The 25,109-nt window shown below is 50.7% G+C and overlaps 2 protein-coding genes across 25 annotated transcripts in view; both read left to right on the top strand.

Annotated features, from left to right (window-relative positions):
* The first annotated feature begins 7,105 nt into the window (after positions 1 to 7,105).
* On the top strand, positions 7,106 to 20,510 carry LOC121333597 (CCN family member 2-like). Its single transcript, XM_041400110.1, has 5 exons — positions 7,106 to 7,233; positions 12,668 to 12,881; positions 16,719 to 16,970; positions 17,856 to 18,064; positions 18,266 to 20,510. The coding sequence occupies exons 1-5, from the start codon at positions 7,171 to 7,173 to the stop codon at positions 18,575 to 18,577; spliced, it is 1,050 nt and encodes a 349-aa protein (XP_041256044.1). The 5' UTR covers positions 7,106 to 7,170; the 3' UTR covers positions 18,578 to 20,510.
* Positions 20,511 to 21,487: 977 nt separating this feature from the next.
* The window catches only part of EPB41 (erythrocyte membrane protein band 4.1), a 94,048-nt gene continuing 90,426 nt past the window's right edge, over positions 21,488 to 25,109 (top strand). For 16 of the 24 annotated variants that reach the window (XM_041400069.1, XM_041400062.1, XM_041400061.1 and 13 more), the window contains exon 1: positions 21,489 to 21,635. The gene's annotated coding sequence lies outside the window, so the exon portion shown is untranslated. Of the gene's footprint in view, positions 21,636 to 25,109 lie in introns of all 24 variants that reach the window. The other 8 variants (XM_041400075.1, XM_041400051.1, XM_041400068.1 and 5 more) reach the window with 3 other exon arrangements.

Here is a 25,109-nt window from a genome sequence, read left to right as displayed (position 1 = left end):
ATTTTGTAAAAATCTGAAAATCCCCCAAAACTTCCTTTTCTAACAAAGCATCTTGACCTTGCAGACTTGTCTGTCTGCCAGGCAGGCAGAGTGTCACCAACTCCCAGTCTAATACACCAGAGAGAACACTGAAATGATTGTGCATGAAGAGGCACTGGAGTAAAGGTGGTTTGGGACTATTCGCTGGGCCAAGAAATGGAACGAGCTACAGCTTTTCTTTAACCTGTCTCATGGCCATATTGCAGGGATCAGGATGGAAAAAACCCAAGTGACTGTTATTCACCCAAAGTCTGCCTTCAAACCCATCTCACGCACCTCTGTTGCCAGATGACATCATGTTTCTGAAATATAGAGATGCAAATTATTGGTTCAAATAACTTCCTTAAAACGGAAAAAATAACAGACTGAGGTTTTGGAAAACTGATTTGAAAATATCTGTTATTTCATATCTGAAATCAAATGGCCCAAACTGCAAAAGTTTGAGCAGTGTGTCAGTGGTTGCTTTATAGTGATTGGGAATTTAAGACAGTGTGGCAAAAGCTGTACTGAAAACAGAGGTTCTGAACTTGAAGTGTTTTAAGCAGTTTTGTAACAGCAACACTGTTGTACATAAATGGTATGAAAAAATGCAGCATTTTTAATAACTTTCCAGTAAAACTAATAAAACTGTCACCTCTAAATATATATAGGACATTCTACCACCACACAACTTTCTGGGAAAGTGAGCTGGGGAACTGTGTAGGAAGAGAGTCCTCTCTGGAGGAGAGTCAAACACAGCTTGTGTGAGTTTCACCTGTCTGAAGGCAATGATGGTTCCAACCACAGACGGTTTCGTTATCAATATGTGTAAAATCCCATCTTTCCTATAACAAGGCTCTTAATGGAGCTTGGAATGTGTCTTTTCTTAAACATTTGTGAGGTGAAACTTCAAAAATATTAATTTTTAAGTAAACAAATGGAAAAAAGAAAACAACCAAACCAACCTCATAGATGTCTGTCTGTAACCACAACAAAAAGAATTAAGAACAGGCAAGTGAAAGTCTCACACTCTCACACTTAACATCTCCCAAATAATTTTTAAGGTTTAGTAACTCAGCTTGTGCAGTCCTTTGGAGGAAGATGCTGCTCTTTAATCAGCAGGTTTGCAGCTGATTTTGGAGGTGTCTGTGTTATATTCCATGGCTAACAATCCCTTCAGCTGGGAGAAGTCCCTGCCACTCCAAAGGTGCCAGCCCTTTGTTTCAGGGGGCTGGAAGGTCATCAAGGATTCCTGTGCTGTGATTCCTGTGTACAGGAAAGGCTGGCAGGGCAGTAGCTGCCTGAGCTGGGGACTCCACTGACCTGCTCGTCTCTCGTGGTCTCTGAAATCTACCCCTCTTCTCTATCCTCGGGGCTGGGTTGGGCTGCAGGAGGACCAGATGACCCGAGGGTCCTTCCAACTTGGATTATTCACTAATTCCATGTAATGAGCTGGAATAATTCCAAAACCTGAATGGGAAAGGTGTGGGCAGGCACCTGTTGGAATCTCAAACTGCTAATGAAAGCTACAGAAATGCAGGGAGGCCACCCACCCCTCCAGGTCCTCCCAGGCTGCCAGAGCTCAGGGAGTTGTTGCTGCCTGTTGAGGCTCCTGTGATGTGCAGCTGTTGTGAATTACAGAATTATGTCAGAGCTGTTTTGTCTGAGTCCTGGATTTTAGAGCTGAGATCTTAGGTGTCCTTGGAGGGATGGGATCCAGAAGAGAATTTCCCTTTGCACCCTTTTGGATAGAGCTGTGTAAACACAGGCACTAGAGGAGGCTCCTGGTGCTTGTGGCAGAGCTGCAGATTCTTCAGGAGGTGGCAGACCCCAGTGTCTATAAAATGGGATGAGAAAAAGCAGCATTTGTAGGCAGTACCAGTAATGTTATTTCATAGCCCATAACTGGAGAGAGGTCTCTTTGTCCCTTCTTTTTCCCAAGCCATGTTACCTCCAGCACATCCTGCTGTGCTTCACCTGTGCAGGTGTTGAGGCACACGGAGTGGTCACAGAGTGGTCACAGACACCAGAGCTGTGCTCCAGAGGAGTCCCTGTGGCACACAGAGTGGTCACAAAGTGGTCACAGACACCAGAGCTGTGCTCCAGAGGAGTCCTTGGCATTGGCAGCCTCCTTAAATCATCCTGTCCAACTCCACCTTAAACATGCCCTCCCTCCCTGCAGTTTTCCTTTGGGATAATTAAGTTCAGTAAGTTAAGAAGTGGAAAAACCTAAGGAAACATCTGTTTCACAGGTGGGTGCAGCTGTTTCCTCCCAGGGCTTGTTCTCCTGCAGTTCTGTGCAAGCCCGTGCCTTGGCACAAATGCTCCTGGCCATGATGGTGACTCACACTTGTGTCTAAACATCCCGATTTTACAGTTGTTAAGGGTCTCAGGGGACCACTTGCTGTCATCCCGCAGTCCTGTTGCATGGATGTCCTTGGAAGTGCTGAGTTTCTCACTGTTCATCTGTTCTGAAACAAGGATCCTACGTTTTGATAAATAGGGTTTGGTGTCTTTCTCCTGCGTGCTCTGGGCTGTAACTCTGGTACTGCAGAACTGAGGTTTGCATCCTGCCAAGATCAGGCTTCAGACTGGCATTTATTTTTTTCCTAGAAGAGAACGTGTGCTTTTGCTGGCCAGCTCTGTCAGAGCACCATCTCTTTCTGAACTTAAAATGTTAAGATTGTTCATATATATATATATATATATATATATATAATATATAATATATTTACAAGGACATCAGCAGCCACCTCAGCCATCCCAAGTATCACATTCCTTGATAAACTTCAATGTCACAATAAATCCTCAAATACAATAGTTCCTCCCAGAACTAGTATAATTGTGGATTTCAATTCAACAAGTCAACTCTGCAACCATGGACAAAATTTGCCCCCTGCCTGACATCCCTTGTGCTACGGGCACAGCAGTGTGGTCTCGGGGCTGTGCATTTGGCAAGCCAGGCAGAGGGAATCCCAGCTCTGCTGGAGCCAGCAGGTGTTTCCCCGCAGTCAGCATTTCATCACAGGGCTGTGCTGGAGTGAGGAGGGGGTTGTTTTCCTGTCCTTTCCATCCATAGGGAAGGGACACCATTGCACCCAGGTTGGAGTTAAGACAAGGTGGGGCATTGAGCCTTTGCTGAGCTCTGGTGCTGCATTTCTGTGACACTTTCTTTTGACAATTTACAGTCACTACTGTGGTGCCAGAGCTGATGAACTTGGACAACAGAGCCAGCAATCTCAGAAGGCTGTTCAGTAGCCCCAGCCCCAGCTCTTCCTCACTTATTAAAGAGAGCCTAGAGAGATTAGGCTACAAATGGAGATGCCTTAATTAATTTTCTATCAATTAGCATGAATCTGACCCTAAATATCCTTCTAGACACACTGAATTAGTACTATCTTGAACTCAGGTCTGGAAGAGCTCTTCTCAGCTGTTAATTCTCTGGGAACCATGTTGAGCCCCAAAAATATCCAGGGCTGTTTATCTGTCTTGCCCCAAGACACACAGACCAGCAGAACTCCTTCCCAGCCTTGCAGCAAACACAGAGCCTTGAGAGACCTTGGTGGGTTTTTTATTTCTGTTACAAGTAATAAACCACAGATGGAGAAACCACCAAGGCACTTGAGTCTCGTAGCCATGTACCAGTGGGAGAGAAGCTGGAGCACAGCTCTGGTGTCTGTGACCACTCTGTGACCACTTTGTGTGCCTCAACACCTAGCTCAACTTAAAAATTGCATTGTATCCTCAGACTGGAACAAAAAGCAGGGAAAGGACTCCTCCATGGCCCTGGGTCTGGCACTTGTGACCAGCCTGAGTGCGGAGCAGGATGCATCAAGCAGGCAGCAGTGGTTGGGTAATGCCCAAGGAAATGGAACCCCGGTGTTTCCGACCACTGAGTAGGATGGATCTCGCCATCTCTGCTGGTCCTAGTTCGTGTTTGGTGTCGTCAGGTTAAAAGAGTTTTACACCATCGGGTCGAAGGAGTCCCAAATGGGAATGAGGGCCTGTCATCCACTCCAGAGGTAACTTTTGCCAGAACTGACCAGCTGTGAGAACACAAACCTGCTGCAAGGCTCCAGAGGCCACTAGTGTGTTCTGGGGGTGACCAAGCAGCTTTGGGACAGGAGACAGTTCTGCAGTCACTGAGGAATGGGTGAGCACAATTCTCTGTACCATGCTGCTTGTAGCAGCTTTTATTTTGACTTCTCCAGGCAGAGGGACATGGGAAAAGATCCTGCTGAGCCAAAAAACTGTGTGCATGCTTGCCTTCATTTTATTCTTTGGCCTGACATGATTTTTAGCAATTATTTAAATGTCTGCTTTTCAAATAACTATAAATCCAGAGAAGCTGCTGGTTAGGCATGGTGACTGAACCCAGAAGAATGTAACAAGGTGTACTAAACACCCACTATTCTTTGCTTGGGGGAGATTTTAAGCAGGGTTGACATCTTTATCCCTTCACTTGAGGCAGCTTCTTCCTCAGGTGAAAGGAAGAAATAAAAAAAGAAAGAAAGAAAAATTGGTGTTAACTTGGTGTTTCCTGCCTTTGATCATTCTAAGTCACTCAACCATCATGTTCTTCTTTTACCTCTTGGCAGCAAGGTTAGCAGCTCAGTTCTAGCATGAAGGGTAGTTTTGGTTGTCCCAGTGACCTACAAAAATCTTGGACAATGGGTGGAGTGAGCTCCCAAAATCAAGGGATCTCCAGCTGATACTTCTTCAGATTCTGCTCCTATAATCCAAGAAGTGGCTTGAAGGATGAATAGGACTGAACTTGGTATGTTTTACTGCCCTGGGAAGGTGGAAGCATTCAGGGGGATGATGATGATGAGAAGCTTGGAAAGGATGGTTTATAATCAAATTCTTCTTTACTTTTGTCGTAGGTTGAAAACTTAATCAGCTGTCATAATGCTGGCTTACTGCTGAATATTTCCCACGGAACTCCTGACAAGAGAGTGATGTTGGGATTTTGGCTGAACAGTTCATCCGAGGTCACACAGCAGGTTTATTTTAAAGCAGAATTTGGAAGATCACAGTTTGAGGTGCAGCTGCTACTTCTTATAGAATCAGAGAATGATGGAATGGTTTGGGTTCGAAAGGAACTTAAGTTCATCCAGTCCCGCTCCCTGCCATGGGCAGGCTCAACTTCCACTATCCCAGTGTGCTCCAAGTCCTGTCCAACCTGCTCTTAGACACTTCCAGGGATAGAGTAACCACAGCTTCTCTGGGCAACCTGTGCCGGGGCCCCACCAGCCTCACAGGGAAGGATTTCTTCCTAATATCTGATCTAAACCTGTCCTCTTACAGCTTAAAGCCATTCCTCTTTGTCCTGTTAGATGCACAAAGGGGGACATCTTATTCTAGCAGAAGGAGGAATGGACTGAGCAACACATTACACACTGTCCTTTCAAAAAGCCACAAATATGCCATCTTCCCATCCTCAGAGGCCGTGGAGGGGTCAGAATTCAGCTGGAGTTTATATTCTTGCCATGTGAGAAAATGAGACCAGAAGTATGCAGCACTTTATCCCTGTCTTGTTTACAAGCAGCAGGAGAATGTCCTGGGAAATGTGAGCAGCTAATTTTAGGTGACAACATAGTTCAGGCCCTCCAAAAGGAGAAGGAATGTATCTCCAGCCAGACTGCCTGGAGGTCCAAAGTGCCCAAGGGCAGTAGATGTTTATGGCATCTCCAGAACCTGAAATCTTTTGTGTGCAGACATAATCGTCTGGTGTGCCACAAGTAGAGGTGGCTGTCATGGATGTGATTGTGAAATCCCCCATGTCATGGAAGAGGAGAAGGTGCATCTGGGGTGGTTTGCACTGTGCTAATGCTCTCCAGCCCGAAACCCAAGGGGATTTCCAAATGCTAATTAATTAAGAATCAGAATTTTCTGTTTCCAGTAGTGGACACACAGGGAATGTGGAGGCTGAACTGCTGTTGCACAGGAACCTGAAAGGGCCTGGATGAATTGCAGGGCTTGATTCCCAGCTAAACTGCCCTACCCTGGAGGCAGGAAGGAAGGAGGCTGAATTTAAATATCCCACTACGCACTCCCTGTGGTTTTTTCCACCTTCTGTCCTGTTACCCAGCACTCAGCTGGTACGGGGATATGCTGGGGTTGCATTGCACAGTGCCTGGGCTCTCGGCCCGACTTTGTATTGGCCCAAAGAAGGTACCATCCCTTGCACCACGTCTCCCTGGGAAAGCTTCCTGACCCTGTCTCCAGCTTTCTCAAGTCACTCCATATGTACAGAGGCTCCTGTCCAATACCCAGCTGCTGTGTCCCACCCTGGCCAGCAAGGACTAAGAGTGCCCTCTGCTGCACTCCTCCTGCCGTGGCAGTGCTCTGCTTGCTCTTCGGGAATAAACAAAACTCTTTAACACAAAAAACCCAACTTTTTCAGGTTCTAAAGGTCTGACATGCTGGCTGTGCACAAGCCTGGTGCTGTATTTCAGCAGCAAGCAGAAAGGATTATGACCCGAAATAAAGATGTGATCCCGCATCCATCCCAAAGCAGTTTGGGGAACTGCTGCCCTTTATGAAAAACTTTCATCCAGGAGCTTTTCATTGCCTTGTAAAATACGCAGCATCTCATGCAGGAGTTCTAATCATGAAACTTTCATTCCCCGGAGCTGACAGGTGATGCACAGCCGGACCTGCACCTGACAGCTCCGAACGACCCATCCCTCCCTCCTGCTCAGACTCTGAACACCACAAATCTCTGTTGGATCACTCCTCAGCTCTTGCAGCCGAAAAGGAGCGGCTGCTGATAGACAAAGGGGGTCTGTGGCAGGAAAGCCGTGCCAAGCTTCATAATCGGAGGTAGAAAGAGGAAAAATTTAAAAATAATAATCCTGCTTTTACTGGGGTTTGATTTACCCACCTGGAAAGTAACTAAGCTGCAGGCAGCGGTGGCAGCCCTGTAACCGCCGGAGCCGCAGGAATCCACCCGCGTTCCCTGGAATTTGGGCATTTTTTGTTGCACCCTTTGGGGCTCGGTTCCAGCCTGTCACGCAGCGCGGGGCCCGCCCCTTCCAGAGGATATTTAAAGAGAAGCTGATGTGCAGCTTGCTCCAGAGAGACGGGAAACTCCGAAGGGGTGGCACGGGGTGGCCGGCAGCCTGATCCCTGCCCTTGGCAGTGCTCGGGATGCCTGGTAACCTGCAGACGGTGACCCGGACCCTGCTCCTACTCCTCCTTGCCGCTGGCTGGGTACGTACGGCCCTGCAGCAGCTCTGCCTCGGCACTGCTGCTTCTTGCTTCGATGCATGGGAGGGCTTTGGGCTGAGAGACTCTTCCTGGCTGCCACTGCTCCTGAGTTTCCGAGGGAAGCTGGGCTGGGAGCAGAGTGATGCAAACGTCCTGGGTAACTAAATCCCACTGGGGGCTGCTCCGTGTAACGTGTGTCGTCCACGGGTCTCAGGGCTCCTGGCACATGGGATGGGTTTTGTTTCCTCCTACTCCTGGAAGCCAGAAATCAGCTCTGGTCTAGAAGCTGGAGAAGAGAGCAGAGGAAGGGGAAATCAGTGAGTTTGTCATTGCAAAGAGTAACAGTCTCATATCCCGATTCCTTACCATCACCATCCTTCCCCAGCTGGCACTGAATCCACTCATGTGGTCCCAAAAGCAGTGATCCTGAGGGGAAAATTAGACTGCATCAGCTCCAGAGCAGGATTTGTGCCTGTTTTCCTGTTAATACAAGTTCTTGAGAGAGCAGCTGATTCCTCTTAGGACATTTGAGCGCTGTTCTCATGTCAGCAGCATCAGGAATGTCACTGCCATCATTAAATTGCTGTAAGTGCTTTGTGGCTCAATGAAACTGGGTTCACAGAACCCCTTGCAGGGCTTGTGGTGAGAGAGGCAAGCAGCTCCTGGTTGGTGAGGTCTGTTGGACTGCTCCTAGCAGTACTTAGTGTGTGCCAGTCCCTTTCCTGCCAAGAACATGAACTGGGCTGCAATCTAAGGGAAACAGCTGCCATTTAGGGTGGGCGTCTTGATTCTTACTCTGGCTCAGCTGTGGCTGCACCATGTAGCTCATGTAAACAATAACAAGCAATCCCACCACTGTGACTCTTGGTCACCACTCTAAGATAGGTGATTTTCCTTAAACCTCAATGCCAAATGCTCAGAAATGTGACTTTTGACTTTCTTTGAGCATTAGGTTGGATTCAATGACCTTTGATGTCTTTTCCAACCTTAATGATTCTCTGATGCTTTGTGGATTAAGGCAGAAAATGAGAGCTGTTACTTCTGAATCTCTCTCCTGTGTTGTTCAGAGGTGAGAGTAGCTCCAGGATTACTGTGAGTTGTGTTTAGGCTCGTCCTGGGCCGGTGTCTGTATCCCCATGCTCTGTCTGTGAAGGGGGTCCCTGGTTCTTGTCTCTCCAAAGGAGCTGTTTTACAATGTGCTGCAGCAGCTGTAGGAAGGCATCTTTAGAGCCTGAGATGGAGAGAGAGCAGGGGTTATCTACAGTCATTTGGAGTTTGAAGGATGAATAGCTGTGTTTTGGCTGCTTAGTCTTGGAGCACTTAAAGAACCAGCTGAGTGTTTATTATATCACCTCTACCATGCAGCATTAACCTCTGGCTCCCAAAGCTCTTTGCAAACACCCAGCTCAGCTGAAAATTCACCTTTTCCTGCCCTCTGAGTGCAGTCATGAGACCAAACATATTTTAAAACATCCTCTTTGGTTTGGCTACCTTAGCTGGTTCCCCGGGCTCCTGTGGACATTAGTCAGGAATGAGAAATCCAGACAGTGCCACAGACCTGCTGCAGTGATGGGAGCTCATATTGCAGCACTCATGCCCTCCAAAGGGTGCAGGGAAAGAGGTTTTATGTAAATATGAAGCAGGAAGAACATTCTCAGTTTTTCTTACATGCAGGTAACTGGGTTTGGTTCTGACAGTTGGGAGGGAGCTTGTTCTGGCTTGTCAGCTGAGCAGACAGCTCTGGGGAGTCAGAGGTGGAGAACACAATGGAGTGGAGCAGAGCAGGGGAATCCTCTGGTCTGAGTGTTGGCACTTTTGGCAGGGCTTGGCCATTACTCAGGGGTTCTGGAGGTCCCACAGCTTCACACACAGTGTTTGTGATGGATGCAAGAGCTGTCAGAAAAGCCAGGAGAGCCAACATTCCAGGCTTTAGAACCTTCTGAAATCCATGGCCTTGATCTCTTGTTCTGTTCTGCTGCTCTCAGAGTTCACAGAAATGCTCTGCAAACCTCAACAGAAGCCAGGTCGAGGTTGTAGTGAACTTGAAGTCAGGAGCACGCCCAGTGAAGGTAGAAGTGAGTTTTGGGGCAACCCTTTCTGCAGAGGTGTGGATGTGAAAGCCTGGTCAGAGAGTGAGGAAACTAGACAAGTTTTCCCAGAACTGGCTTGTGAGAGTTCAGGGAGTTGAAGATAAAAAATGATAGCTTATAATTATAAATTATAAGCTATAATTATAGCTTACAATTATAAACGGGATTCTCTGAGCTGAATCCCTCTGGACCCAGGTGAGTGGCAGGTTATGTGTAAGTGCTGGGCTTTGTGTTACTTTTGGGTCTGCAACAAAGCCCTGAATTCCAATCCTGGCAGTTCTTGGGAACAGTTCTTTGGGGCAGTTTTAGCACAGTTCTTTGGGCAGAAGAATGAGAAGAAGCTCTTGGGAAGAATGCAGGGTGAAGGGTGCTCCATGCAAAACCAATATAATCCACTATTCAGCCTCTCTGAAAGAAAATTCAGTAATGGAGGGCTCAAGGAAGTTGGTTGAACATTGACTTTTTCCCCGCTATTCCCCACTTGAGAGCCTCCCTAGCCAGGCAGTTTTTCAGTGCTCTGGCTGTTGGGTGTGTGTGAGCCAAACCCCATTCCAGCTCATTCCCTCCTCTACCAAGCCTAGGAGAGCATCAGGAATTATAAATAGCTCGGGCTTTATTATTTATTGCTTTGTTAAGCAATAAAACCAGCAAACAGGAGCCCCAACACCTCCTGGGCAATGGAGGGAGACACATCTGAGCAACTGGTGGGAGCATCTGGGAGTATTTAGAAGGGTCCTGAAAATCATGATGAATTGGGCTTTTGAGCTGATGGCTGGGGGAGCTGAGGTACAGCATAGGTGGGTGCAGGGTTACCAGCTGGTCTCTGATACAACAGATCTGAATCCAGATGTTCTCCTGCTGAAAAGCAGCTGTGATACAATGAGAAAGTGAAGCTGCTGTGACAGAAGGTAAAACCAGGTGGGCTAGTTTATGTGGGTGTGTTATTAAGGAAATAACTAGTGCCAGCAATGGTTAATGAGGGTGGAAAGAAAAAATACAGAATTGTAGAATCATGGAATGGTTTGGGTTGGAAGGGATCTTGAAGATCATTCAGTCCTATCCCCCCATCATGGGCAGGGACACCTTCCACTGGACCAGGTTGCTCCAAGCCCTGTCCAGCCTAGTCTTGGACATTTCTAGAGCTGAGACAACTCAGATAGTTTTAAAGCTGTTGCATTCTCTTATCCCCAGAGAGCTTGGTTGGGTTTGCATTTCAGCAGGAGAGCTATTTTGGGAGTGTTTCTTTCTATGGCCTGTGGCTGACACTGCATTGGAAAATGCTTGTTATCATTATTTTTTCTTAAGTGCATGGATTACATCTTAATATAGATCCCATGTTAGGAATGCTTTTTCTCTTGAGTGATCTCATGCACCCACTCCAACTCATCTGGGACTGAATAACATGTTCCTTGGCAGCTCCAGCAGCTGGAACTAGAAAAAAATAGGGAAGATTTCTGTATTTTTAGTTCTTTTAATGCACTTCAGCAGCTGGGAATTGATTCCTGGGACATGCCAGGTTCTGGTGAGTGGCTCCAGGTCAGTTGGCTGGGAACAGCTGGGCTGCAGGCTGGAGAGGCTTGTTTCCAAAATTCTTAGTGCTAGGAGTTATCCAGGAGAATTATGCTGATTCCTGCTGAGCAGGAAGACTCTGGAAAGACTCACCCCTTGGGACCACCAGAGGGAATGGCTGGAGCTCTTTCAGGAGTGGTTTAGATGGATATTAGGAAAAGGTTCTTCCCCTGGATGGTGCTGGGCAGGCTCCCCAGGGAATGGGGCATAGCCCAAGGCTGCCAGAGCTCCAGGAGTGTTTGGAAAACTCTCAGGCACAGAGTAGGGTTGTTGGGGTGCCTGTGCAGGGACAGGGGTGGTACTCCATGATCCTTGTGGGTCCCTCCCTACTTGAGATATTCCATGACTTTGAGGGAATTTTTAGCCCAATCCCAGTCCCACAGTGCTGTATTGGTGACATAGCTGTACAAAGATTGGCACATTCTCACCCCACATGAACTAAAGTCAGAGCAACAGTCAAAACAGCTGGAAAAGTTTTCCTACTCTGACTGGTGACAGACACAATATCCAAGGAAGCTATTTCACAGGTGAGGGCTGGATGGGATCTGACAAGTGCAAACAGACCCATAACGAGATAGAGATATACTTTTTGACCTGGTCAAGGTGTGTCCCTCCCTCCCTGCTGTCCCCAAGGCTATTATCAGCTCAGCTGCTGCTCTCCTGGGGTGACAGCAGAGCTGTGAGGGGTCTGCCTCATTGTATGCTTCCCTCTCCACCCTGCTCATAGCATTGCAGAGTGTTTTGGTGGCATCATTCACGTGCCAGGGTTGTGTCAGCCCTGGGTGGGAGCTGAGCCGTGTCCAGAATAGTGGAGTGGTGCATGGAGTGGGGCAAGGGGGAGTGTGGATGGGTGGGTTCTGAACAGTAAAGCAGGCTGGAGCTGGCAGTGATGTTTCTGAGGAGGTTTCAGAGGATCTCTAGAGACCACATGTTCTGCACTGTTCACAGTCAGGGTGTTACATCTTGCCCAAATCTGGGCACAGCTAGAGCTGAGCTGGTGCTCTTGCTCTGAGCTGATGCAGGACAGGGGTGGCACACACTCATTGACTGGGATGCTGGACCCATCTGGGTTTTCCAAAGCAGGTAATCCTGCTTCAGCTGTAGCCTGGTCTCTGTTGTCTGAAGTGTCATGAAGCCAAGGGTGGCTTTCAAGGGCTGTTCAGTGAAGTGCTGCCAAAGGGGGGCATCTGTGCACTCACAAGGTCCCAGGGAAGGTTGCTTATGCTGTGTTCCTTGGAAAATGGAAAGGAGAGGGCACATGTAATAAGGAAGAAAACATGAGATGCAGGGGATAAAATGAAAATTGCCAGCTTCTGGGTTGGTTTTCAGCATCCCCACAGTCCCACTGCCTGGCTTTGGGCAAGTCCTGTTGCTGTGCACATTGCGTTTTCAGCTTCCACTGGGCCTGACGCTGGTGCAGAGGCTTTGATGGTTGTCCTGTGTAAAAGCTGGAATTCCTTGCTGTTAATGATTACTACTTTATTGCTTCCAGGGAGGGTGAGCAGTGCAGGGGACTCTGAGCTACCGCTTGTCCTGTTTGTTTTGGATCTCCTTCCAAGAGGCATCTTTTTTCTTTTTCTCCCTTAACCTCCAGATGAAACAGGAACGAGGAAAACATGAGTCCTGCAAGTCATTGGGAGCTGCATATACCCCTCTGCAGCAGGGCTGCTCCCCCTCTCTTCTGGGGTATCTGTGCTTGCAGCAGAGCCATGTTTTTCCTCTCCCTGTCTGGCTGCCTTGCAATGGACTCATTCTCTCCATGGCTTTTTGCCTTCCAGGTAGAATCACAGGCCTGCACGTTCCCATGCCAGTGTCCCTCCCAGGCTCTGCAGTGCCCTGCGGGTACCAGCCACGTGTGGGATGCCTGTGGCTGCTGCAAGGTGTGTGCCCAGCAGCTGGGCGAGCTCTGCTCCTTGCACAAGCCCTGTGACCATCACAAGGGACTCTACTGTGACTTCTCAAAAATCAACAGAGGCAGTGGGATCTGCTTAGGTGAGAGCTGCAGGTTCTGTCCCTGTGTGTTTTTTGTGTGGTGCCTCCCCAGAACACCCATCAGAATTTCCTTGGTGCTTCATCCAGTGTCCTGCTGGGAGATCAGTGCCAGCCCTGGGAACAGCAGATCCCCTGGCACACACACAGCTGGCTTCTCACAGCTCCAGCGAGGCATGAGTGGGGCTGTAGGACTCTCCTCTCTTCTGTGACATCCTCAGGGGACATCCTCTACCTTTTGGGCAGATATCAGCAGTCTGAGCTCTTACTGAAAGTACTTTTCCTTGGAATATCCTACCCCAAATCCCTCTGCCTTGTGCCAGGGATGGGTGTTCTGTACTTGGCTGCTCCTATGCAAGAGGCAAAGCATATTTCTGGTCATAGCACGTGGGTGGGAAGAGCTGAACAGCTGCTTCACCACATTGTGTCTGTGTGGAACATGAGAATTCCAGAGTCAGGTAATGCAAATGCAGAAACTGCTTTCTGTTGTGACACCTCTTTTCAGCTAAAAAAAGATTTTTTTTTTTTTTAGTAGTTCCTTCTGAAGCAAGCAGAAATTGTTTTGCTCTAGAGGAAAATAAAGTATTTCTGCAACCTCCTGGTCTTTGTTTAAAAACAAGACTCCTCTGCCCCATCTCTGACAGGAGCTGACATTTTTTTTCTTAAATTCGAGCTTTTCAGAATAATCAGGAAGACCTAAGAGTTGGCAGTTTATTGTGAGTACTTAGGGAAATGTTTGGCCACAACACTGGATGTCTCTGGAAATGATCCAGCACCAACCAGAGACAGTATCATGGAATGGTTTAGCTTGGAAAGGATCTTAAAGCTCTTCTTGAGCCACACCCTGCCATGGGTGGGGACACCTTCCACTGTCCCAGTTTGCTCCAAGCCTCGTTCAGCCTGGCCTTGGACACTTCCAGGAATGGGGCAGACACAGCTTCTCTGGGCACCCTGTGCCAGGGCCTCAACAGCCTCACAGGGAAGAATTTAGTCTCAATATCCTGTTTATCCCTAGCCCTTGTCTAAATGAGTCTAACTTGTTGGTGTTTGTTCCTTCAGGAAGTTTTTACAAGTTGCTTCATTTTCTTTCCCCAATTTTGGGGATTTTTGGAAGCCATGTGAGCTCCTGGTACTTTCTGCAGATATTGAGACACCTGAGAGCTGAGGATTGAAGCTTAATAAGGCAAACATAGGTGTGATGACATCCAGCAGGTGTGAGCTCCATGCTGCCTCATTCCAAATGGGGTTGAGGTGTCTGTTTGTGGAGGAAAGGTAGCAAAATCACAGGAACAATTTCCTTAGGAATGTGGGAGACACCATTTCAAAATCTCTCCATGAAGCCTTGAAATCCTTCTAATAAAGGTGCTTTGTATTCACCAGACATCCAGGTTTGATCCAAACATTTTGGAGAGAGAGTCCCAGATCCTGCTGTGGAGGAAATCAGACTTGCAGACACAACTGTCCTTCCTGATTTTAAATAAGAAATTAAGCTTTTCACAGCAGAAACTGCAGTGAACACAGGCCAGGATTTATTTCTAAAATGGGCTGAGGATTTGGGCCATAATATCCTTGGGTGATGTTTCTATGATGTCCACATGGATCTGTTGGAAGATGGGGGATTTTTGAGGCAGTGAAGGAAGCTGGAGGAGTGAATCAGAGGAAAGGAAGGATCAATGTTTTGACTTAAGTTTATCCAAATAAGCAGATGTGCTGGAAGGAGAAAGGAGCTGAGGTGTCATGGGAAAAGTGTCTCAGTTGAGATCAGTCTGTAGGCTGTATTGGGAGAGATGGGAAGGGAACCATTAGAGGGAAACTTATTTTATATTTGTGTAATGTTATCACATTCCACATATTTCAGAGGAATCCTTTCCTTCCTGCAGAGATCTCGGAGTATCAGAAAGGTAGAGAGGATCCTGTAGTAAATCTAAAGTAGGGGTCCTGCAGGTGATAGGGCGTGCAGGGAGCTGTAGAGCTTTATAGAGCAGCTCTTTCAGCGGTGCCATATCCCCTGAGGAAAAGGGCAAAAGTCTCCTTGGCTGGACTTGGTGTTTGGGCGTGGGTGGTGCCAGGCAGAGCCAGGGAATGGAGAGCTGGATCACTTAATGGGTGCTGTCTTTTAGAGCCTTAATGGGAGCAGGTCAGTGGGAAAGGGAGGTCTTGAAGGGTAATGAAGGGCACAACAGAGCGACTGAGTTTGGAAAACACAATCAACCCCTGGAGCAGGCTGCTGTTCTTTGGGAGGGGAGGGAGGAGAGGGAACAGCATGATCCGCTCACTGGGATGGAAAAGAGTGTTTAAAAATAAGTATGAATGGTTGTATAGAGGGAGGGTGGATGGATGGCTTCCACTTTGATGGAAAAAGTGAGATTTTCAAATGTCAGAGTTCGAGCACAGGAATATTTCTGTCCCAATGACATTGTAAAGAGTTGCAAGATGAAATGCACGTCTTGATAGGAACAGTCCAGAAGGATTTGTGTCCCCTCAAGGGATAGGGATGGGATGAAAAGAGATTCTTACTCCATGTTTGATTCAAACACTTTCTGTCTAAAACAGTGTCCCCCAGGGGAGCAGGCCTTATGGGAAAACAGATAAGGTTTCCTGGGAAGCCTCCACAAGCAGTCAAAAATCTCTCCTTTTGGTAACTTCCCCATAGAGGTTTGCATGGATTTTTAATTTTTTTTTTTTTTTTAAGGTTCAGGATTGCAGAAAACAGCAGCTGCTGAAAACTGTCCAAAATCAAGATCTCTGTCCTGTGAAAACTCTGAGATTTAACATTTAATTTCAGGCTAAGAGAAAAAATATATTAAACAATTAAAAAAAATTATATATATATATACATATATATAAGTATTTTTTTTAAACCTCAAAACTTTCCATGACTTATTTAGAATACTTATTTGGCTGTGTCGAAACTTTCCATTCTATCAAAATATTTCATCTTGATCTTTATAGTATCAAAATAATTACCAGAGCAAAATGCTTCCCTCTATGGATACTATCCCACAAGTATTTTGGTTGAGCATAAAGGAAATCTTCAAATTGTTCAGTTGGTTCTTCTTGAAAACATTCTTGATCTTAATCAGGTAAGAGATTTCTGCAGGAAATCTTCCACTGGGAAAGTTCTGGCTAATGCAGTCATAAGAACTTGAGAGCGTTGTTGCGCCTGCAGAGTAAAGGTTGCTGCTCTGTGTCCGATATTGTTGAGTTTCCTTTTTTTTGCCCATTTAAGTTTTATTGGGAAGGAGACAGAGACTGGTAGGAGGTCTGGAGATGAGAGATCCAGAGATCAGAAAGGAGAGAACTGGAAAAAATTGGGGCTGGAAGGAGGAAGAGATTTGTGCATCACAGAGGGGCCAAAAAGGTCATGAGCCCAAAGTGTCATTTTCATTTGTAGGTACCATTTGCATGGGGGAACCAGCCATTCTTAGAAGAGCGTTGCCCATTGGTATCCCAGGAGAATCGAGGAGCAAAGCCATGCTCACATGCCATGTTAGGAATGTGTCACACATGTGTCGCACAGCACCACTGAGCAGTTACTCCGAGCTGGTTGGGAAGAACTCTGACAGAGAAATAGGTTTTTTACAGGCACTAAAGACAAAATCATACTTAGTAGTTCATCCAAGTAGAAACAATATTTTTCTAGAGAGTTTTGGGAGGACCAGCACTTCTGAAAAATCAGTATCAGGAATAGCCTTGGGTCCAGGGAGGCAAATATGATATATCCAGCACTGGGATGGCAGAGCAGGGGAGGGGCTCTGTCCCTCCTCAGGAGCTCTGTGTCCCCAAGGCAGGGTTTCAGCCTTCTGCTTACTCCTCCTTCTCCTCCTCTTCCTCCCCCAGCTCATGAGGGTGTGACATGTGACCTGCTGGGCAAGATCTACCTCAACGGGGAGAGCTTCCAGCCCACGTGCAAGCTGCAGTGCATCTGCATGGACGGGGCCATCGGCTGCATCCCACTCTGCTCCGATGACCTGCGCCTGCCGTCCCCGGAGTGCCCCAACCCCCGGAGGGTGAAGTTCCACAACAAGTGCTGTGAGGAGTGGGTCTGTGAGGAGGGCAGCGAGGATAACCGCTTTGGAACAGCCATGGCAGGTCAGTGGGGAACATGGGATGGGGGCAGGAGCTGTTTGCTGGGGAAGAGGGCTGGATCTGGAGCACTGGCTGGTTTGGGGCTGGTGGTGGCTTTATGCATCATCATGATTGGGTGAATACCAAGTGTTGGGTTCCAGAGCTAAACACTAGGTCTAACCTACTCAGCTGCTCTATCACTCTCCTTCCCAGCTGGACAAAGGGGAGAAAATAAATGGAAAGTGACTTGTAGGTTGAGATAAGGCAGTTTACTAAAGCAAAAGTGAAAGTTTGCATGTGCACAAGCAAAGAGAAAAAAATAGATTTATTCCTTACTTCCCATCATCAAGTGGTGTCCAGCCACTTCCCGGGCAGCAGGGCTTCAGCACGTGGAGCAGTTGCCTGGAATATCCCTGTGGTGAATTTGGGTCAGCTGTCTTGACTGTGTCCACTCCCAGGAACTTGCCCACTCCCAGCCCCTTGATTGCGGGGAGAATGTTGGAGAAGTATCACTGATGCGGTGCCAACCCTGCCCAGCAGTAGCCAAAAACACTGGTGTGTTACCAACACCTCTCCAGCTCCCACTGCAGAGCACAGTGCTGGAGTGGTGCTCTGGGAACATCAGCTCCAGCTCAGCCAGACCCAATACAAAGTGAAACCTCAGTGGTGCTATGGGAAAGCTCCTGTGTCCTGAAGTGTCACAGCAGACCTGTCTGAAGCTGGGCTATGTAGGAAATGGCCCCTGCCCACCTGCATCCCCTTCCTGCTGAGAGGCCAAGCATCTCATGGGATGGGCCAGACCTTTGCTGATGATCCTGAAGTGTTAAACTGAGTTGGGAGCAGCCACGGAGCTACCACTCTTCGTCCAAAGCCCTGAGCCTTGCTTTGTGTCTCTTCTTCATGGCTCAGTTTTCAGGGAGGATCCAGCTCACAAGCCGGAGCTGAACAACCTGCAGGAGAACTGCCTGGTGCAGACCACAGAGTGGAGCATGTGCTCCCGGAGCTGCGGAATGGGCATCTCCACCCGTGTGACCAACAACAACCCCCAGTGCCGCCTGGAGAAGGAGACCCGGCTCTGCATGGTCCGGCCCTGCAACTTCTCCATGGAAAAAACCAAGGTACGGTGAGGTACGGTGCTGGAAGAGAGGGGACACAGCACCCCAAATGCTGGGGACAGCCTTGGGAATGATCCTGGCTCACAGGGTTTGCTCTGTGCTTCAATTTCCTCTGTGTCCCATTGCCCAGCGATGGGGTCAGAGCACAGGCCTCAGTGCATCTTTCCTGTCATGTCCATGGTAATTCATCTGCTCTCTCCCTAGAAGGGGAAGAAGTGTGTGCAGACCCCAAAGCAGCGCCAGAGCCTCCATTTCGAGTTTTCGGGATGCACCAGCACCCGCTCCTACCGGCCCCGGTTCTGTGGCAGCTGCTCGGACGGGCGCTGCTGCACCCCGTTCCTGACCAGCACCATGGACGTGGAGTTCCGCTGCCCCGAGGGGGACTTCTTCCAGAGGAAGATGATGTTCATCAAGATGTGCTCCTGCCACTACGACTGCCCCCGAGACAATGACATCTTCCTGGCCACGTATCACCGTTGGATGATTGGAGACCACATCAAGATTGAGCAGCAATAACCTTGTATTGCCAGATCTGAGGAGTGCAGGAGGACTCTGCAGTGCTTTGTGGCTGCGTCCTGGCCAATGCAGCCTCTTCCCTTTCTGTGAGGGGCTGTGCCTTCCACAGCAGCACCGTTCACACCAGTGGTCCCTGTGGTTTTCCCAACGAGCTGAGGGAGGAGCCCCAGCTGCCCCAGCCCCCTGACTCCCACCCACAGTGGTACAAAGGAACCAGAAACAGGCTTGAGCTGCAAACTTGTCCGTATTCCCGCTGGCCAGAAGGGAGAGTGGATCAAAGTCATATGGCTCTCACCTGTCTCCAGCCCAGAGCACAATTCCTGATTCAGATTCTGAGAATACTTCCAGCATTAACTGGGGGTGGACCAGTCTGCCAGACCTGTGTCCCCTGAAGGTGCTGCTCTGGGCAGCTTTTAGTGCCTTGATGAGCATTTCATAGAACCATGGAGTGGTTTGGGTTGAAAAGCACTTTAAAGCTCATCTCATTTCAACCTCCTGCCACGGACAGGGACACCTTCCACTAACCCAGGCTGCCTCAAGCCCCGTACAATCTGGCCTTGGACACTTCAGGGATGGGGCAGCCACAGCTTTTCTGGGCAATCTGTGCCAGGGCTTCACCAGCATCACAGGAAGGAATTTCTTCCTAATCTTGTCAGAAATGACTCTGGGGTGAGAGAGGGACTGAACCCCACAAGCTCACACATGCACAGTGAGGCTGCAATTGTTTCAGCTCTGGAGCCTTTGATCTGGATGTTTGTAAGTAGGAGGAACACTGTTCAGCTCCAGTCTCCCTGGAGATTTTAAGGTACTGGCAAGAGAAATTCTCCTATTTGTAAATGGAGCAGATCCCATCTGGAGTTACTGGGGCAATGCCATGGGGAGCTCTTGGACAGGTGTCTCCAGCAGTGGGATTTCCTCCTGGCCACAGACCTGGGAGAGTCTCTCTGCCAGGAGAGGACCCCATTGCCAGCCCACAGCTCCAGGAAAGACCACCAGCAGCCAATGCCAGTGGTATGTCCAGCAGCACATTGGCAGCTTTGTGGGACTGCTAAGGTCGTCAGGTGTGGAAAAATCTTCTGATTTTTAGCAGAAACATCCAGGTACAGGACCTGATGCTGGTTCTTAAGTCATCCTTGCCTATCACCATTGGAAGTCATGAAGAATTTCTGTTCCAGCCAGGAAGGAGCAGTAGCCCCAAGGCTTCACTTCACCATATCTTCCTACTACAAATTAGAGCCTGATGCCAAGGGACATTCCCAGCTGTCCCCAACTGCTGCCCTGAATTTCCAGACTGCTGACACACCAGTTCCATCCCAGCCTCTGTTCTTTCTCTCGGCCTGCAGCAGCTCATGAGTCTACACCCTACTGTAATCAATTTGTACTGTAAATAATTTATCTGATGTTGTTTCTAAGGCCCTTGTACAGTTCCAGAATCCTATTGGTACAGCCCTGCTCAGGCTGTTACCCCTCTCTGAGCATCTCTCCTGCCATTCATACAGTTGCTGAGTCTCAAACCATCCTGAGGTTGCACTTTACTCAATGCTAATAAATATCTCTATTTTTTATATCTCTGAACTCATCCCTTTGTGTGAGGCTCCTGCCTGGTTCCTCTGCTGACCTTTCCCCAGTGCTGGGACCTTCTGGAGAGTTGATGGCTGGGTGCTGGAGGGGAGGGAGTGACAGGGAGCTCTTTTCCTGTTCCCAAATAGCAGCAGGATTGATGTTCGTGTTTCACAGACACCTCTGCAGCCCTCAGAACACAGCTCCTCCCTCCACAGCTTGGAGGGGGGACAAGCAGAGCCCCCCTCTGCCTGCTGAAGGACCCACAAGTCCTTAATACCAGATTAAAAATAACCCTGGGAGCAGATGTGGACAGAAGTCGGTGATAACAGGGCCAGAACGCGAGGGGCTTTGCAGTGGCTTAACAGCTTATGGATTCATCCCCCTCTCATCACATTAGCAGGGGCTCCCCCCTCTCCCGCTCCGAAGGGCCTAGAGGTTCTTCCTGCTCCCAAACCTTCAGCCTCACCGAGGAAGGCTTAGGGCTTCCAGGGAGGGGCGCATGAGGGGGAACAAACAAACCCGTCATGCTTGGGCTGCGTGGTGCTGAGGTTCTGAGCTCGGGGCAGGATCCGGCCCGTGCACCTCCGGGGACTGCAAAGGCCCGGGAGAGGCAGCGGGGGACACACATTGGCGGTCCTCGCCGGTGTACCCAGGGCGGTGACCATTAGATGGCACTAGGAAGCACCCCATGGGGACACCCCGTCCCCAGGGCAGGGTACAGGGGCGTGCGGGGCTCCTGGGCGGACTCCGAGCGTGACCCCGGGCAGCACCCGCCAGGAGTGTCCGCTGGGTACTCCAGCCCAGTCCCGGCACCCAGTGCCACCGCAAGGCCACCGCCACCAAGCCAACGGAGACGGCAGCGAAGGTCTCGGTGCCGGGGCTGAGCTCCATCCTGCCGCCACCTCCATCCCCGTCCTCGCGGGGGCCCTCTTCCGCCTTATCTCCGCAGCCGCCGCCTGCGCGGCACCGATAACCCGGGCGTGGCCCAGGGATGGGGTCGGGTTTGGGGGCACTTCAGTGACCCTGACGCCCTCACCGGCTCCGGCCACGCCGCAGCCTCCTGGGGTGGGCTGAGGATGGGGACGCCCTCGGCTCCTCCAGCCCCCAGCAAGGACGGGGTTTTCCCTAAGAAAACTTCGGAAGATATGAAAATAAGGAAAAATATCAACAAAAGTCCTGATTCTGCCGGTTTTGGGGGGCTTTGGAGCTCTGCCACGGCGCGGGGGGAACCCGTGGGGCCACCTTCTCCTAATTTGGGCCTATGACGTCACGGGAGCAATGGCAGGAATCTCCTGGCCCCACCCCTCGCTCGTCACCTGCGGGCCCCGCCCACTGCAGCGGCGCGCGTTGGCCCCGCCCCCTCCGCGCTCTGACGGGCGGGGGCGGCAGCCAGTGGGCGCGGCCAATGGGGGCGGGGCTCGTGTGGTGACGTCAAGGGGTGGGGGCGGGGCCGGTGGTGCAGGTGGAGGCAGCGCGGAGCGGAGTGGCGGCCCCGGTGAGCGGGGGCAGGTGAACTTCTTCGGGTGTCAGGCCTGTTATGGGGCGAGAGAGGCTTTGAGGGGAGGGTGACGGCTGTAGGGGTCAGGCAGGTTATGGGGTTCGGGGGTGCTGTGGGGGTCCTGGGGTGCTTTGGGGAGTATGGGGGTCAGGCAGGTTCTGGAGGATTTGGGGCTCCCTAGAGGGACCCATGGTGGATCAGTGTGGTCATGGGCTCGCGGGGTTATAGGAAGAGTTGTGGTGCTGTGGGAGCGCATGGGAGCTCAGGCTGTTTATGGAGTGATGGGCTTGCCAGGGGACATGGGGTACTATGAAGCAGGGGGTCTCCGGTGGGGTCAGGCCGGATGTGGGGTGATCTGGGGCTGCGGGAAGCAGGGGCACCCGTAGAGGTCAAGCTGGATGTGAGGTGGTTTAGGGTGCTCAAGGGTTTGGGGGGGCTGGGGATGTCAGTCTAGGTGTGGGGGAACCCACAGTGACTGAGGTATGAAGCAGGGGTTATGGAGAAATGGGGGATGTTCAGGGGCTGGGGGAGACTAGGGAAGTACCTGCAGCGCTGTCAGGAAGCCTATGGGGCAGAAGGGAAGTGAGGTGCTCTGGAGTGGGGAGATCCCCAGTAGGGTCAGGCTGTGTGTGTGGGGAATGGGGTGCACTAGGGTTGTCCTAGAGACTGAGCTGGGGCTGCAGGGGAGGATGTGGGGTGGAGGGCCACCCACAGTGGATTCAGGAGGTGGATGGGGCCCTGCCTCACGGGGAGTGGCCAGCCCTGGGATGTTTCCCCCCATACTGTTGTTTCCTCTGGTGCAGTGGAGAGGAACTGACAGGTGCAGCCTCGGGGAGTAGGGTCCCTCCTGCGCCCCACAGTCACGGCAGCAGCACTGGTGACCCTTCCTGGGAGGTGGCAGCTCCCGCTTTGGCATTTGGGTCCAGCTCTGGTTCTTGGAGCATTCGGTGTTGCTGGGGCTGTGCCAGAGATGCAGCAGCTCAGCCTGTGGCTTCGGGGCGGCCGCGGTCTCTTCCCGAGACACCGTCTGTGCCCGCCGGGACGGTTCCCAAAGCAGGCGGCAGTGGCAGAGCTGCGGGCCGGCGGGGGCTGCTCCTGCCGTCGATCCCTGGCCCGGCCCGGCCGGGGCCGCGCTGAAACCTCCTATCGACTTCCCCGCGCCGTGGGGGGGTCGATGTCTTCACGTCCCCTCGTCGACGGGGACACTTTGCGCTGATTTTGCAACCACAGGCGAGTGCGACGTGCCCGGCGGTTCCTGCAATCTCTTCCTCTCCTGAATTTCGCCCTCCTGCAGTCGTGGTGGGACGAGAGGCTGGTGAACCTGTTCTGGTGAATCTGCTCGTTAGTCCGTGCCATTGGCTGTGCCGGTGGCGGGTCCGAGCGGCTGGTGGGATGGCAGGGGACAGCGGGGGACAGTGACTATCTTTAGGGCTGTGTTGCAATGGAGGGGTGTGCCTTGGCTCGGCGCTGCCGGCAGCCGCCTCCTCGCCCGAGGATTGACTTACGCCGCGGCTCCCACATGGGGAAAACCAGCATTTGCTCTGCAGTTTGTGTGAGCAGGAGGGGCTGCGGTGGGGCTGTGAGGCTGAGCCAGGGGTCGGGCAGTATGGGGGCTGGTGTCAGTCACACATGCCCTGCATGAGGTCAGGCTGTGCGAGGTGTGTAGGGCCCAGGTTTGGGGTGCACCATCGGCCCCCGGCACTGTCATGTGTCACACATGCTCTGCCACTGCCTGGCAGTGGGAACAGCTGAGCTGGAGCAAATGGCCAGCATGGGAAAGGTTGATGGTGCAGGGAATCTCTGCTGCCTCCTAGGAGAGAAGTTGCCCTGGAGCTTGGGAGCAAGTTGGGTTCTTGCAAGGTGCATCCCTGTGCTCTCTTCCTGAGGTTTAGTGGAAGCACAGATGCAGCTATAGGAGAGAGCCAGAGTCACGTCTCTTTTGAGTCCTGTTTCTGCCAGAGTAACCTGGTTAGTCCGTGGGAGTAACTTGCACCAAAGTTGGGGTGACATAGAACCGAGGCTCTCTTGCCTCTGAGCCATTGCCCTGCTCATGGCCGCTGTGCCTGTGGTGGTGCAGCTGCACCATGCCTGTCTCTGAGAAGAGGCAGCTGAATTTGCCCCCCACGAGTACAGTTCCTCTCCCAGTTCCGGGGCCTATGTAGACATGGGTCTCCTCCAGTTCATGGTGCTGGCAGCCCCTCAGTTTCTCTAACAAAGTGGGGCACGTGCTGCTTCTGCCTGTGATGATAATGGCAAATCAGCAGAAGCAAAAAGTTGATCTGTGCATGAAACTGCTTCTCATGATTGTGCTCAACATGTTCTGTGGATGTGGGCCTCTCCTGTCCCTTCATTTCGCTTTTCCTCACGCTTAGGAGCAACTTCAGGCCTTTCTGAGAGGGCTTGAAACCTGCTGAGGAGAGAAAGTGCCTTCTCATCTGCAGCGGTGCTGCTGGGATGAGGCTCCCTCTTCCTGATGCGCAGCCTGGCAGCTGCTGGAATTGCCTGCAGCCGCATTGCTCCACACCGCAGGTCCCTCAGGCTGGCACGGTCCTTTTGGAGCCAATAGTGGGGAAAGGATTTCACAGAGAAAAGGCAAAACATCAGCTGTTTTCCGAGGAGGGCACTTTGGAGTTATGCCACTGATTTATTATATAGCAAGATTTTTCCTGAGCTCCCTCCCCAGCTGTTCCCCAGAGGGGAAGGCAGGCTGCAGGTGGTCCCTGTCCCAGAGCGCAGGAATTGTCCTGTCTCTGCTAAGCACTGTTTCACCTTTGTGTTCACAGCTGCAGGAAGAGGCTTGAGGCTGTGGTGGCTGGAGGTTTAGGGTCATAATTGGCTCTTGGCCACGCTGGATACTGTGGTTGAAGGTGTGATTTGGGAAGGGGGCGGACTTACCCATCATTAGCCCAGAGGTGTTTCACTGAGCTGCCCAGGAAGGAGGGGAATGTCTTGGTTGTCCTTTTTATGAGTTTTGCTTCATGCAGTGATTTATGTGAGCTCTGAGCTGGGATTTCCCAGGAGGGGCTGCAGTTGCTTGTCCCTGTTTAGCGTGGGACCAGCACCTGAGGGATGAGCAGTCTCACGCAGCGGTTATCCCAATGAGGCCATGATGGTTCGGGTCCCTCATACCATGATATTGGGACTTTGTCATGCCATCCCTTTCTCAACTGGTGGGAACAGCGAGGGTGGGCTGGCTGGGGCTCTGGGGTCTGGCCAAAGCAGCCACCACGGCTGCCCGTCTCTCCCCACTAGAGGCTGCTGATGACCAGAGCATTTTCCATCCCTGCTCTGAGAAAGCACTGGGGTCTGGAATTTGCAGGGCTGAGCATCCCGGCCTGAGCTTTTCCTGCTGATTCACTCTGGAGACAGCAGTATGCTTTCCTTGGCAATGGTCGGGTTCAGGGGGCACATCTGCTCCCCTGCCAGGCTCACAATTGATCTCCCTACTTCATTAAGTCTTAATTAGGTAAA

This window comes from Onychostruthus taczanowskii, unplaced genomic scaffold, assembly GCF_017590055.1.
Source record: "Onychostruthus taczanowskii isolate IOZ18803 unplaced genomic scaffold, ASM1759005v1 scaffold171, whole genome shotgun sequence".
Taxonomy (NCBI): Eukaryota; Metazoa; Chordata; class Aves; order Passeriformes; family Passeridae; genus Onychostruthus; species Onychostruthus taczanowskii.
The sequence above is the reverse complement of the archived record's forward strand: the minus strand, read 5'-3'. Positions and strand labels throughout refer to the sequence as shown.

Excerpts from the sequence above, each read along its gene's own strand:
- LOC121333597 (XM_041400110.1), top strand. The coding sequence starts at position 7,171 with ATGCCTGGTAACCTGCAGACGGTGACCCGGACCCTGCTCCTACTCCTC. Across the intron at positions 7,234-12,667 it reads TCCTCCTTGCCGCTGGCTGG|GTAGAATCACAGGCCTGCAC; the intron begins GTACGTACGGCC and ends TTTGCCTTCCAG. Across the intron at positions 16,971-17,855 it reads CTTTGGAACAGCCATGGCAG|TTTTCAGGGAGGATCCAGCT; the intron begins GTCAGTGGGGAA and ends TTCATGGCTCAG.